General features: G+C 38.1%; 1 protein-coding gene across 1 annotated transcript in view; it reads left to right on the top strand.

Annotated features, from left to right (window-relative positions):
- The window catches only part of Pfas (phosphoribosylformylglycinamidine synthase), a 124,628-nt gene extending 110,695 nt beyond the window's left edge, over positions 1-13,933 (top strand). The window contains exons 35-43 of the mRNA XM_071693156.1: positions 229-433; positions 946-1,126; positions 1,975-2,092; positions 3,647-3,842; positions 4,231-4,431; positions 5,138-5,305; positions 10,211-10,360; positions 11,885-12,013; positions 13,557-13,933. Of these exons, the coding sequence (XP_071549257.1) occupies positions 229-433; positions 946-1,126; positions 1,975-2,092; positions 3,647-3,842; positions 4,231-4,431; positions 5,138-5,305; positions 10,211-10,360; positions 11,885-12,013; positions 13,557-13,750 (1,542 nt within the window). The 3' untranslated portion in view covers positions 13,751-13,933. The remainder of the gene's footprint in view (positions 1-228; positions 434-945; positions 1,127-1,974; positions 2,093-3,646; positions 3,843-4,230; positions 4,432-5,137; positions 5,306-10,210; positions 10,361-11,884; positions 12,014-13,556) is intronic.
- Positions 13,934-15,472: the final 1,539 nt, after the last annotated feature.

Genomic DNA, 15,472 nt, shown 5'->3' with positions numbered 1-15,472 from the left:
TGAAATTATTGAGGTTTTTGCAGTTTTTGCAATTATATCTACTCATTATTTCCTGTCACACCTCTGCTGTTTTAATGTCCTCTTTTACCATGTATTCAAACTTAAGCACTATATGATTACTTTTTCCAGCTTTTGTATTGTATATGTATGCCGTTTCATCAGAGCTCACATTTTGCCACAAGTTATTGTGGTATTTAAAGGTTTTACCCACAAAATGCTGTTTTTAAGGTTGTGACCCCAGACCTGAAGAGTCCAGGGCTAAGGTGCGAAGGGACCCTGTTGTGGGTGCGTCCTGTGCCTGCCTATGCTCGGCTGGGTGGCTCTGCCCTGGCTCAGGTCTATAGTCAGGTCGGTGTAGACTGCCCAGATGTGGATGCCCATGAAATTACTGCCTTTGTGAATGCTTTTACTGTTATCCAGCAGCTGATTGATGGTCAGTTGAAATATATAATGTCTATTTGAAATAAACTTGGAACACATTTTTGAAACATACCTGAGATTCTATCCCTGGGGATAGGGGATTAAGAATACTTCCCACGTATTCCCTGCATGTCGTAGAAGGCGACTAAAAGAGGAGGGAGCGGGGGGCTGGAAATCCTCCCCTCTCGTTTTTTTTTTTTTTTTTTTTTTTCCCCAAAAAGAAGGAACAGAGGGGGCCAGGTGAGGATATTCCAAAAAAGGCCCAGTCCTCAGTTCTTAACGCTACCTCGCTAATGCGGGAAATGGCGAATAGTTTAAAAAAAAAAAAAAAAACCTGAGATTCTATAATCTAGATTTATGGGTTTCAGTAGTTATGTCCAGTGTAACTGGTGATAAGAATTAATTTTCCAATAGTTATTTGAATCTTTGAAAATTCTCCATTTAAGCACAGTGTCATGAAACTGCAATGATGCTTGAATGATTTACAAAACTTGAAATGATTTATTAACAAGCCTTGGTGTTCAGAGGGCTTGGTGATGGCACTGCATGATGTGAGTGATGGAGGGCTGGTGATATGCCTGTTGGAGATGGGAGTGGCTGGCTGGGGTGGCATGAAGGTGGATGTGCCACCACCTCCTGCCCCACCAATCACTAGCAGGGATAAAGTGCCGCCCACTTTGGCTGCTCTCTTCAGTGAAGAGGTTGGGTGAGTCTTCCCTTGTAGATGAAATCTTGTTGTATCTTTTATTTCTCCTGGCTTTTTCTCCTCCCACTCCTACCTTATGACTTGTTCGCATCCTGTAGACACAAGCTCCGTCTGTCATTTTTCTGCCTCTAAAAGTTTACTTTGACTTCCCCCTTGCATGTACCTCAGACCTTTCTTGTATTGCACCATTTCTCTGTAGATGGTCTCCATATGCATTACTAGTAAATGCTTTATTCAGGAAATTCAACCCATCATGAATATTTTGTCTTGGGATGTGTCCAAGCAGATGTGCTTTCATGATTGGATAGATGAACATATTGATTCATAGTTTTTAACCATCCCAGTAGATCTCTAATAGATGTTTTTGAAAGTAGGTGTAAGTTTATTAGTTGTTTTTGGAAGTAAGGTTTGCATAAGTTTCAAGGTCCTTAAAGCATTAACTTTTAAAGAATTGAACTAAATATTCAGTGTAAAGAATATAATTGCAGGTAAGAGACTTTATGGTATATTAAACATGGTTTTAACCAGTAATGTCCCATACTTTAAGATTCTTTGCATCTAAAAACCAGTTCATGTAAAGTTGCTTAAGTATTTTGATTACCAGTAGTGGTTGTCAGATATACTAAAGGCTGTTGATATGTTGTCTGAAGTTTGATAAAACTTGCAAAGATAACCAGTTTTTCATCTCAAACCTGAAGAAAAAAAAAAAAAATGCTTGCTGAACTGTACATAACTTATTATGTGAGATTTACTTGTCAACCCATTTTACCAAATATATATCTTGACTACACATAAAAGAAGACACCACTGTGAGCAGCTGCTGGAACAAGTTTTATTTCCTCCATCAGGTGGGTTTTGGAAGTGAAGAGCAGCGAGAGCCAGAGTTTGATAGAGAGGTTCCTGAGTGCTGGCATCCCTGGCACCTCATTCCTGGGCACCACCATGGGGTCTGGTACTAATGCTCGGGTAACTGTCCAGTTGTATTAATTCTTGCTTCAGTAAGCTTTCAACATCTTGCTGAGATTTCCTTTCCAATCCTCAAGAATTCATGCTTTACAGTTTTTTTTTATTTATCAACTTTACGGTTTCAGAGTTGTTTCTATAACAGTGAAAAAATTATCGCTTCAGAAGTGTAAGTCATCAACTACTTGTACTCTTACAGTACTGGTTACGTAGACATTTCAGCACAACGGTGGGTTAGCATGGGATAGGGGTTGGTAAGGGGGGTAAGTCTTGTGATGCAAATTCTCAAAATGACACTTATAATGTATTGTGATTAGGTACATATTTTCACAAGTACTGATATATGTACAAATATTCTTGCATGCATATATTTACATAAGTGTTACTGGTGTTGGCCTGCTTGAGGTTACACCTTGGTGAAAAGTCAGCTTTAGCAGGGCTGCATCATTGTCACTATATGAAATAGGTGTTCATTCTGTCCCTGCTTCTGAGGGTAGCACAGCCATGAAACTGGAGGGGCTCCTAGTGGATGTTCTCCTGTGATTATGTAATTGTGTGTAATATATTTATATGTGGGCAAGAGAGAACACAAAATGAGGCCAAGCCTCATTATGCAAATTCTTTAAATGTCACAACACTGTTTTATGGTTACTATTAACAGACTTTTACATATATTTGCATATATATTTACTCTAAAGATTTGTTTCCAGAGAGTGGTATCCTCTGTAGAAGGCACAGCAGCAACACAAATGTTAGAGTATTAGTGGGGGACTTGTGCAGTGCCTGCAAACATTAGCTCTCCCATTTTGATTTTGGGAACCTATTGCATAAGTCTTCATGCTGACTTTCAGAGATTAAAGGTTGATTGACATCATAAAAGGACAGAGGTATCTGGCAGAGGCTAATCAAGCAGTACTGTACACACACACACACACACACCTGTATTTGTTCTTTGATCTCTCTCAAGCTTTGCAAACCATTTTGAAAGAAGCTACTGTACCCAGTCATCTGTAGTGTTGAGTGAAACAAAATCTTCTTAAGCCTTTCAAGGAATTTGCAGAAGATAGCATTTATGTTGGTCGGGTTTTATGTGTTAGGTTAGTGCCTTACTTTGACAGGTTTTGTCAATTTAAAACATTTGCACAATGTATGCTTGGGGATGGTCATAGTTTTGTACAGTGGTGGATCCTATTATGGTGTAGTAAGAAGTTTATGTAAGTTTAGTGATGAAAAGCGAATGTTTCTTGCAATGATAGCAAGTCTAATGTGACTGGGTAAAGTACCATGAGGCAAGTGAACTTTCCTCACCCATCATGGCCCACAGGTCTTGTAACCAAATTAATGTTCTTCTCTTAATACCCACCAACCTTTTTGTTCTCAAGTGTGAATTCTTAGGTAATGTTCATTACTTGTGTTTCATTCATGATACCCTTGGTATTAGTAACTTGCGAAGAGATGGTCAGATTATCTTGAACCCGTCAATCGAATTCTTAGCTTGTAAGCATAATGGCTAGATATTTTTCTTTTTTCATACTTCGTGTTTTACTGTTCTCCCAGTTAAACATCAGTGTAGGAGGTCAGGAAGTCATAAATTTGACAGTACTGGAGGCTGCTAGACTTTGGGAAGAGACTAGCTATCAGCTTGAAAAGCTTCAAACTAATCCAGCATGTGCAGAAGAAGAGTACCACAGCCTTACCAACCGAGCCTACTCCACTTACCATGTCCCCTTCACATACAGGGACTTTGTCTTCGGTAGGTAGTAAAACTAGATAACTCGGGCAATGATTGTGCATGCTATTTGTTGGACCTAGGTGAGAGTGAAGTTGCATGGGTTTATGATAGTTCAGTTTATCGTAGAGTTGTAGAAATGTTAAGGACTATTTTCCAGTATTGAGCTTAAGATAACTGAATATGTCCGATTCTTACCTTTACTTTTGGCTATCACTGCTGAGGGATGGTATACTTATTAGTAAAACTAGTTAAGGTAATCCTAGGCTTTACTTGAAAGTAGCTGTGGATTACAGTATTATTCAAATCTTGGGTCTTATGTTAACTTCTTGTTTCGACTTTGGGATTATATTGAGCAGCCCTATGTGTGATGATAATATGGATTCACATATTTTCTTTCATTCTGCCACAGGTCCTAAGAATAGTGGAGTGAGTGTGCCATGTGTGGCGGTCATACGTGAAGAAGGCACGAATGGTGACAGGGAGATGATAGCAGCACTCCTCCAGGCTGGCTTCAGTGTGTATGACCTCACAATGACAGACCTCTTGGCTGGTGATATCAATCTGGAAAGCTTTAGGGGTGTGGTTTTCCCAGGAGGCTTCAGTTATGCTGGTGAGACACTGTTTCAGTTAGGGTATACAATTACAATGAAGCTGCTGCCTCTAATGAAGATGAGTACAGATAACTTCCACTGTGTTGACCTGTCATTAATACTTAAGACTGCTGCAAAGTAGTTTTTAATCTCTGCTTAGTATTGTGTCCAGAATAAATGGATAGAAGAGAATTGGTTTAGATATGATAGACTGGGCTACTTGCAAGAACATACACTGAAGATGTGTGCATATGAACTAAAGAGAAATATACACCTGGTCTGCTGCATGAGTGAAAAATGTGAGTAAAGTTACTGCAAAGAGTTGAATATCTGGTTCAGTCCTTTGGAGAGGGTTTTACCCCAACATCCAAGCTGCTGGGTTAGGTCTTAGGTCAGCCAAGCTGTATGCTTCTTATTGGTGATATAGAATGTTAAGATTTTATATTTGCTTTTGTCAAATTGTATAAACATAAGAAGGCAACAGTATCAAACTGTATGCATACATAATTTTGTTAGAAACATTATTTGATATTCATAACTCTGTGCAATCGAATTCTTTAGAAGTATAATTATTTGATAAATGGTCTTCATTCATTGTAATTTCTGATGTGTACATAAAAGCTTTAAAGCATGCTGCATCATAAGAATAGACTATCTTCATATGAAATGAAACAACCATGATACTGAATTTTGAAAACTGCTGTAAATTTTGACCTTTTGTTATAGATGTTTTAGGATCTGCAGTAGGATGGGCCAGTGTAATCCGTGGGCATGCAGGCTTGCGAGCAGCACTTGAGGCATGGAGAAACAAGCCCACCAGTTTTTCTCTGGGTGTGTGTAACGGCTGTCAGCTGATGGCTCTTCTGGGATGGCTCGATCCCATAAACCACCATAGTAAGCAGCTTTTTTTCTCTTTTATTAATGCATCAGTCTTTCATCTTTTGGAGCCAATTAAGAGTACATTTTGTCTCGATTTGTTTTTCATATCCCTTTATTAGTTTTTCTTTATCTTCATATATCATACTTCAACTTTCAGTAAAGCACATTTTTTTCCTTTCATCTTATATTTTTGTTTACCTCCTTACCTCATGTATTTCAACCCAGTTTTCTCCTCTGCTGTTTGATTTGTTTTCAGTATCAGATGGCTTCAAGCATAAGTATATCCATTAATGTATAATCCAGTCCGTCTTTTTTGTATTTCCCATTGTGCAGTAATCAGTGTTCATACTGAACTTTTTTTTACCTAGAAGCAATATATATATTTTATCACCTTAGTTACACCTAAATTTTTTGCTGACAGTGCTATTGACTTTAGATTCAAGGTTTACTCGTTTGCATGAGTTTGAGCTTCATTTCACTGTGTAAGTGGCTTCATATTGTGCCTGTGATATGTGTTTTGTGACTACACACTGGGCAGAGTGCTAATTTCTGTTTTGACCTGTATCTTTATGAATGAATGGTCTCATGTTAAACTTAGAATATACCAATTGGTTTTGAGCTGTATTTTTTGCATAGCAGGCATCATCCTGCAGAGAAAGATATTAAGGGATGTCTAATTCTTCCAACCTAAGATGTTTCACAAGAAACCCAAGCAGTCTGTCATTCAGAAAATGCATCTTTAAATTTTTATGTGCTTTGAAAAATTACACTCCTGTTTACTGTTTCCCCTTGGCAAATATTTGATTTTCGTCCCAATGATGAACCAGCTTTTCCCTGAAAAGGAGAGAGACTATCCCCATGAAGTTCCCAGGGACATTTCCAAAGAATGTAGTAGAGAGAAAAAGCCACCTCCAACTTTCCTTCCACTAGGGATTTCTCCAGATGTAATATGGCTATCATTTGTCTCATAGCTGGGTCAACTTGGGCTGTGGAAAGAGGATTTTCATTACCAAATCAATATCTGGAATTCCTATCTCAAAGTTTGATCTTGAAAATCATATCATGAACCAGGGAATACACATTTCTTCATTCTTAGATAACTGTATGGCAGTTATCCACAGCCAGCTAAGGGACTTATCACATGTACTCAAGAATTAGCAGTCCATTCTAACAATAGCAAACAACATTGGTTCACATCATAGTGAATTACCTAAAAGGAGTTTGTAAAAAATGGCTAGATGCACTTTCAAGATAAAGCTCCTTTTTCATCAAAAGCTTTGATTCGGTTCTGCAATGATTTAGTGGATTGGCAGTATGGATTTCACCTTGGATGGATTTGATAGTAAAATGATTCAGTGCTCTCTGCCCAAGTCTGGCTTGTCCTGCTTCAGGTAAGACCTAGATATGAGTGATTCATATTATTTGGCTAACATCTGTCTTTCTATAACCATGATGAGGCCTGCTGGCATGCTTTTCCTCCAGTACCTGATTTGATGTATAGGGCTTTACAACACTTCTACTTGGTACCCCTTTTCTTTCTTGAATGAGGTGTTTTAGAGGAACTCGTTAGCAAGTTGCATACTGATGCCATCAGCAGTTGTTTTCTTTAAGATTGGTTTCTGCTCTCATCCATGGGTTTTGCCCATCTGGAACATTGTTTGGTTTTCTTCTTGAGGTTTTTTGAATAGTTTAGTGGAAAAATCCAGTGTATTTCTTCCTAATAGGTGAGCCCCATCCTCAAAATGGTTTACAATTTGGAATACTTTCAGCAGATGATCCTTCAAATGGTAGAATTTTGACTGATAACTTTTGGGGTTTTGTCGGAGAATTGTGCTGTAATTTTGCATGTTAATTGCTTAGTATTGAACCCAGAATATGTTTGTTTCATTTACAATTATCATATTTTATTCGTTGTTATAATGCACATCATTTTTTTAACTGATTTGTATTGTTTAAGATTATCAGTATGGATGAAAAAGGTAAAATTGTACTCCTTAGCTTTCTTGAGTAAGTTAGTGCCTTTTTATAATTTCTGTAGAATGATGGAGCCAACAATTTTAGTAAACCTTTTCCCCACCTGCACAGTAGGTTAGCATGGTAAGAATTTATCTAAAACATTTCTATACACTTTTGAAATGTTAGAAAATTGACAAAAAAAAAGCAACGCTTAAAGCATGGAGTTGCTGCTGAGTGTGATGTAATTAATCCTTTCATCGCTTCCCATTGTCAAGCAATGTGTTTTGGTATTTGTGTCATAAGCTGTTTTATTGGCTCGTACCATCATTTAAAATCCCAGTTGTTGTTTGCTTCCACAAATTACCCATAGGTGTGTTTAGCAGCCTACCTCCACAGCTGGGAAAATTATCATGCATCTAGATCACCCATGGATTATGTAAGTGAACATGTATCATCTTGATAAAGAACCAGATTTACAAGCCCACTTATGTTATTTTCAGAATTAAAGTAAAATTTTCATGCACTGTACTAATTTTTTGATATTTTGTTTATCGATGTTAATAAAGTTCTGTCTTTGTAAATATGCAATATGTAAATAAAGTTATTTAAATTTAACCTTAGCTATGGCTTCTAAGACATATGAGAGTATCAGTATGGTGTCAATCATAAACACCAGTCCATATCGATCCAAGATAAAGTAGAACTGTTGAAAAAATGGACTGTGGTGTTTCAGTGTGTAAGGTGTGTGACTTCTACAGTATTGGCTCATCAACACTGTGATGTAAAGAAGCAAAGGGAGAAAATATTGAAATTCTATGCAGACAGCGATACCAAGAAACAAATGATGATTAGAAAAACTATGAAAGATGAAAAGAGTACTGAGCAGGATCGAGTGATGATGCAATAGTTTCGACAGCGTTGGAGTGATGGATAATGGACCAGGATAAGTTGTTCTATAAAGAACTTAGATTACAACATGAGCGTGACTATAGTGAAGGAAGGATTTTAAGATTCAAGAAGCATCATGGAATTTCCATGAATAAAGTGTGTGGAGAAAAGTGGTCTGCCAACCACAAAGGAGCTGTGAGTATGTGGATGAATTTGCGAAACTCATAGCTGACGAACACCTCAGTCCTGAGCAGGTGTAGAATGTATTTCATTTATTCATTTGATTTGCATTTAATTTTTTTTTTTTTTTTTTTTTTTTATACTTTGTCGCTGTCTCCCGCGTTTGCGAGGTAGCGCAAGGAAACAGACGAAAGAAATGGCCCAACCCCCATACACACGTACATACACACGTCCACACACGCAAATATACATACCTACACAGCTTTCCATGGTTTACCCCAGACGCTTCACATGCCTTGATTCAATCCACTGACAGCACGTCAACCCCTGTATACCACATCGCTCCAATTCACTCTATTTCTTGCCCTTCTTTCACCCTCCTGCATGTTCAGGCCCCGATCACACAAAATCTTTTTCACTCCATCTTTCCACCTCCAATTTGGTCTCCCTCTTCTCCTCGTTCCCTCCACCTCCGACACATATATCCTCTTGGTCAATCTTTCCTCACTCATTCTCTCCATGTGCCCAAACCATTTCAAAACACCCTCTTCTGCTCTCTCAACCACGCTCTTTTTATTTCCACACATCTCTCTTACCCTTACGTTACTTACTCGATCAAACCACCTCACACCACACATTGTCCTCAAACATCTCATTTCCAGCACATCCATCCTCCTGCGCACAACTCTATCCATAGCCCACGCCTCGCAACCATACAACATTGTTGGAACCACTATTCCTTCAAACATACCCATTTTTGCTTTCCGAGATAATGTTCTCGACTTCCACACATTTTTCAAGGCTCCCAAAATTTTCGCCCCCTCCCCCACCCTATGATCCACTTCCGCTTCCATGGTTCCATCCGCTGACAGATCCACTCCCAGATATCTAAAACACTTCACTTCCTCCAGTTTTTCTCCATTCAAACTCACCTCCCAATTGACTTGACCCTCAACCCTACTGTACCTAATAACCTTGCTCTTATTCACATTTACTCTTAACTTTCTTCTTCCACACACTTTACCAAACTCAGTCACCAGCTTCTGCAGTTTCTCACATGAATCAGCCACCAGCGCTGTATCATCAGCGAACAACAACTGACTCACTTCCCAAGCTCTCTCATCCCCAACAGACTTCATACTTGCCCCTCTTTCCAGGACTCTTGCATTTACCTCCCTAACAACCCCATCCATAAACAAATTAAACAACCATGGAGACATCACACACCCCTGCCTTAAACCTACATTCACTGAGAACCAATCACTTTCCTCTCTTCCTACACGTACACATGCCTTACATCCTCGATAAAAACTTTTCACTGCTTCTAACAACTTGCCTCCCACACCATATATTCTTAATACCTTCCACAGAGCATCTCTATCAACTCTATCATATGCCTTCTCCAGATCCATAAATGCTACATACAAATCCATTTGCTTTTCTAAGTATTTAATATTTGTTTAATTTAAATTTCTAGCAGTCCTTGGTATACTTTAGACACATGGGAGATGCGTAATTAGTGGGTTAGAGGTGTGTTGATGAATTATTATAATGTGACCACGGTTAGTCCGGCAAAATGATTAATTCGGCAAGGCCTTGGAACCAGGATTACTGGAAAATTGATGGTGTACCTGTATACATATCAACATATATACATACACAGACATATACATGTATGGAATGTGTTTAGGTGTAAGCATTGTACAATGAAATAAAGTAAGGATGAAATGTAATATAGTATTCTTACATAGATATGGAGCATCCTTGCCTCTAACCCAGACTCTACCCCATCAATGTATGTCCTTTCTTTCTAATATAGATGAAAATTTACTTTTTTGATAAATGTATTTTCTTCAATACTGCTGGAGGAATAAATTTTACAATCTTCATCTACAGAAGAGAACTTGCCAGCAGTTCGTCTAAGTGAAAATCTTTCAGGACGCTTTGAATCCCGTTGGTCTAGAGTACAAGTTGAAGCTACAGATTCATTGTTGCTGAAAGGGATGGAAGGAGCAAAGTTAGGAGTATGGGTGGCACATGGTGAAGGTGAGTTAATAGTAATGATTATGATTGTAATGTTAATGTAAAGCTTACCCAACTCATTTATGTCCTATTTTATATGAATTTGTAAATGACTTAGTCTATAGAAATGTAATCTTGCATTTCAAGAAAGAATATTTATAACAATATGGGCATACCTATTACTTGCCTTTATATTGGCCCCACCCTTACTGATTTTGATTCCATTCCTTTGGTTGGTTAAATTACATTGATGATGGCAATGTTCTGATAACAAATGCAGACATGGGCATTTGTAGGATATACGCTATTTTAGACAGGGCTGAGTTGAACAAAATCCTATGGTACTTCTGATGATGTCTGTTAATGCTAATGAATGAATTTGATAAAGTTGTATGAATTGATTCAAAAACTTTTAAACACAAATGTATACTGAATGAATGGAAGGAAGGTACAGTAAACCCTCAGTTTAACAGACAAATAGGGGGGAGGGGTGTCTGTTAATGCTGAAAATCTGTTGAAGCAAAAGTAATCTATTTCTGTGCTGCATTTAAGTTCACATGCTGTCTTTTAGCACCTCTATCACTGTAGGGCTTGGTGTGTGGTACGATAGCTGGGCAGTGAGCACCCAGCAGCGTAGGAATGCTCACTGGGCAGTTGGAGGCTGGAGTCAGACTGAGCTAAAGGTGATGCCACCCCTCTCCTGTGAAAGGATACTTATTTATAATAAAGTGAAGACGAACACCTGTTTTCGTTGCACCTCTTACAATCACTTGATACCGTTTTGAATAGTAAGGATTGCAAAATTATCTTATAAGTAAAGTCACAGTTCTGAAATAACAGAAACACTCTTCATACAACCTGACTGTGAGTTTATCCCGCACTACCAAATACAGGTGTGATATGAAATGTGCATGGGGCAGTGTTTGAGATTTTTGAATTTTTTGAAATTTGAATTATGATTAGTTAATGTACCGTTTTGTTATTTGTCTGTTAAATCCAAAATCCATTATATCAGGGTCCGTTAAATTGAGGGTTTACGTATACTGTATTATTTTGTTATATTATGAATGTTAGATTTTTATTATTTCACAAGACAGTTGGGTAGGACACTCCTGAAAGCAGGTATTGCTTTTCTATGAGAATAATTTTCCTTTCAATCAGATAATTCATTGTAAGCAAACATAAGATATACTATAGAAGCAGATATATAGAATAAATACCCTCTCGCCCTTTTGGCCTGGAGTCTTCTTCCTCTTCTTTTGAAATAAGGTATTTTTGTTCCTTTTCTCATGTTACCTCCCTATGGTCAAGGATGTTATCTTCCCAAAGCACATATACTTTGTATATCTTCTTACCTACCCTTAACTTGGGGAGTCTTTCCTCCTCTTCTTGGACTGGATTCCATTCCTTTGGTTGGTTGAATTACATTCTCTCTCCCTTTCCCTCAAGTAATGAGTGTCTTTGGTCTGCTGTTAACCTAGGATTGCCCTCTATTAGTGCAATCTTTGAACTGCATCCTGACTTCCACCACTGTCTTGTTTCCCTTAGGTCGCTTTATATACCAAACCGAAGACATTCTCCCAGCACTAGAATCTGCCAAAAGTGTGGCCCTGCGCTACCTCGATGACCAAGACAAACCTACTCGGCAGTATCCTTTTAACCCTAATGGCTCACAAGGTATGTAGAATTCTTTTTGGCTGAGGAAATCCTTATTCTTTAATATCCTGCAGCATAGTGGCTAAAAATAGTTCATGGACATTGCATTGCAAGCTTCATCCATGTTGCTAGGGAAAAGGTAGATCTTCACCAGTCTATGTAATGTGTCTATTACAAATTTGTATATTTATGATGGCAAGTTTATGATTCATACATGTAATGGGTTTGTGATCACAACAAAAAGGCATAATTTAATTGGTGCATGAATAAATTCTCATATTTCACTGTTACAGAAGTGTAGGACATTTTGTAGTGACTTTTCCATCTCCCTGTCTGTGTACACGTTCTTACCCTGATAGCTAAAGAACAAAACATGATATAGACTTTATACTTCCACCATAGGATCCTTCTTTGAAGGTGATGAGGTGATTAGAGTTTTTGGCATGAAGTTGCAAAATTTTGTGACCAGGTGTATAAACTATCCTTTCCCCATGTGACTGTAGATGAAAACATGAAAATAATAAGAAAAAAATATTTGGCAAGAAGTGGAATATATCATATTGATTACAGAAATTTAGCACTTGGATAAAGTTTTACTGGGGGCATGAAGTAAGCTGGTCAGTGCTGCCAGGTGCATAAGTATTCTACAGCATTTTCTTGCTTTGTTTTATTGATACAGTATTTTTAGCACTGTTGAAATCTTGTAATGGGACATATCTAAAGCCTAACTGTTTTCATACCTGACTGAATAAGTTTCAGGAGAAAAGGAGGAAGGGCCTAATTTCCACACATCCACTGCATCTTTCATCAAAACCTTACTGAAACTTTAGTGTACCATCTGCAGCTTAGTTCCACAGGCTATTCTATGGCATACCTTGACTGCTTCATTTGCTTCCATTAGTTTTTTATAGATATTAGGTTTTGCTTGAAATTAATTAATTTTTCGATAGAATACTCCACGTAAAGTTTTCTGTAGTTTGTATCCCTGCTGCAGCAGACATCATACACTTCCCTTCAGCATTTAGAAAGTTCAGTGTACACTTGTTCATATAAACATCAGTGTATCAGAATTTTGCTGTTAACGGACCTTCTGAGTCCCACTGGACTATGGTTGCAATCTGAAGTTTCCATGAAAGTCCATTACATCATAAATTTATTCTGTACTCAGATTTCCTTCCTTTGTTAATTTAGCATATAATAAGTATAAACTTTCACAATAGTAATTGTAAGAGGATCTTCCAGTTGTCTTACTATTTGCATCCTCATTCTTGCTTAGAAAGCCTCTGAAATTCATTAGTACCAGATCTTAGTTGAGCATCCTGGTAATGTAGTATCAAATAGATGGATTTTTTCCCAAAATTCACAATTTTCATTTCATAATTACATGGCTCTGAAATATTCCCAAGATAATTCTAAGGAGCATGGGTGGTGATGTATCAAGAAAAATTTTGTTTTATCATGTTTACCTTGACAATTGATTATGTAAGAAATTGCAAATACTTGTGTTTTTAGACAAAATAATTTAGTTTATCATGTATTCATGTAATGTCCCTGTTCTGGGCAGGTGGTGTGGCAGGTTTGACATCTCCTTGTGGGAGACACTTGGCTCTTATGCCTCACCCTGAGAGATGTGTCCTCACGTGGCAGTGGCCACATCTTGCTCCACCACTCCTCATGCCACCTTCAGATCAAAGACTTTCTTCCCCTTGGAGTAAGCTCTTCCAGAATGCCTTTGACTGGTGCTTAGGAAACTTGTAGTAGTGAGTTGCTGGGTGATACTTTGGTTGCAGGACATCTCTAAATCCAACTGAAGAGCAGGACCAAGTGGGACACTTGTATACCTGGATCTCATCTTAGTTCTCAGTTGCACGTGATAGAGATGTAATTTGCTTGGTTATTGTTTTATGTTTAAGGATAAATAAAGAATTTTCCCAATTTGCTTTCTTGGTATTTTTTTACCTTTGTATTGTTTCGTGTCTTGCTTCATACTGCACTGAAAGATTGAATGTGGGGCATGACTTTATCAGTGTTTGAATCTTAAAGAAGTTTTAGATTATGATGCTCTTTAGTAAGAGGTTGGGCAAAGTAAATGATTAAACTTTGCCTTTTGAATTGGATCTTTAGGAAAAGATAGGACAAGGTTTACATTTTTTTAAATGACTTATGGGGTTGTATATACTACTAGTTACATCATGTTGTACTATAATGTAAAAAGAATGAAAAAGCCTAAGTGATGCAATGCTAGACAGTGATTTTCCTACAATATAGTTACTTTAATGTTCCTGACAGAAACTCTACAGACCTGTATTGCAAAACATTTTGAATGGTGTAAGCTTGTAACAATAAAGTATAATTGCTAAATACCAGAAAATTATTACCAAGGATATCCATATATTTTCCCTAGGGATGGGGAAGAAAGAATACTACCCACACATTCCATGTGTGTTGTAGAAGGCAACTAAGAGGGGTGGAAGAGAGTGGCTGGAAATCCTCTCCTTCCACCAACAGTTTGGTCTCCTGCTTCTCTTCATCTCCACTTCTGACGCATGTCCTCTTTGTCAACCTTTCCTCACTCATTCTTTCCATATGGTCAAACCATACGTTCATACAGTTACACAGGTTACTGGGATCCGCCTGCAAAAGTTTACATTGCAAGTGAAAAATCACTTAGGTGAGGCTGTATCACTGGAAAGTACAGTCTCCCTTGAAGAACTAAACACTGCAAAGAAGTTCACATATCTCTGCTACTGGAAGCAGTGGAGTAAGTAATGAAAGGGCAAGGAGAGATGTGCTAATAGGTGTAAGTGGGTGGCTGGAAATCCATCGTCCCTACCCTTGTCTTACTTTCTAAATGGAGTAACAAAGGAAGAAGCAAAATGAGGAATTTTCCCCTAAGGGTTCTGTCATCTGTTTTTGATAGGGAGCTGTGGTTTCGGTGCATTACACATGACTGATAGGGCCTGAGTGTGAACGAATGTGGCAATTTTTGTTTTTTTAGCGCTACCTTGCTGGTGTTTGTGTACTGTATCCTGAAATGGATTGAAGGCAAGTATGAATATGTACATGTGTATATATGTATGTGTATGTATATCTTTTTATGTATATGTACGTGTATGAGCGTTTATGTATATATATGTGTATATGAGTGGATGGGTCGTTATTTGTCTGTTTCCAGGCGCCACCGTTATGATGGGATACGGTGATCAAGTATAATAGAATATCATACTTGTGCGGAGGACGGTGGATGTGTTGGAAATGAGATGTTTGAGGACAATATGTGGTGTGAGGTGGTTTGATCGAGTAAGTAATGAAAGGGTAAGAGAGATGTGTGGTAACAGAGTGTGGTTTAGAGAGCAGAAGAGTGTATTGAAATGGTTTGGTCACATGGAGAGAATGAGTGCCGAAAGATTGACAAAGAGGATGTATGTGTCAGAGGTGGAGGGAATGAGGAGAAGTGGGAGACCAAATTGGAGGTGGATG

This window comes from Panulirus ornatus, chromosome 55 (genome assembly GCF_036320965.1).
Source record: "Panulirus ornatus isolate Po-2019 chromosome 55, ASM3632096v1, whole genome shotgun sequence".
Taxonomy (NCBI): domain Eukaryota; kingdom Metazoa; phylum Arthropoda; class Malacostraca; order Decapoda; family Palinuridae; genus Panulirus; species Panulirus ornatus.
The sequence above is the reverse complement of the archived record's forward strand: the minus strand, read 5'-3'. Positions and strand labels throughout refer to the sequence as shown.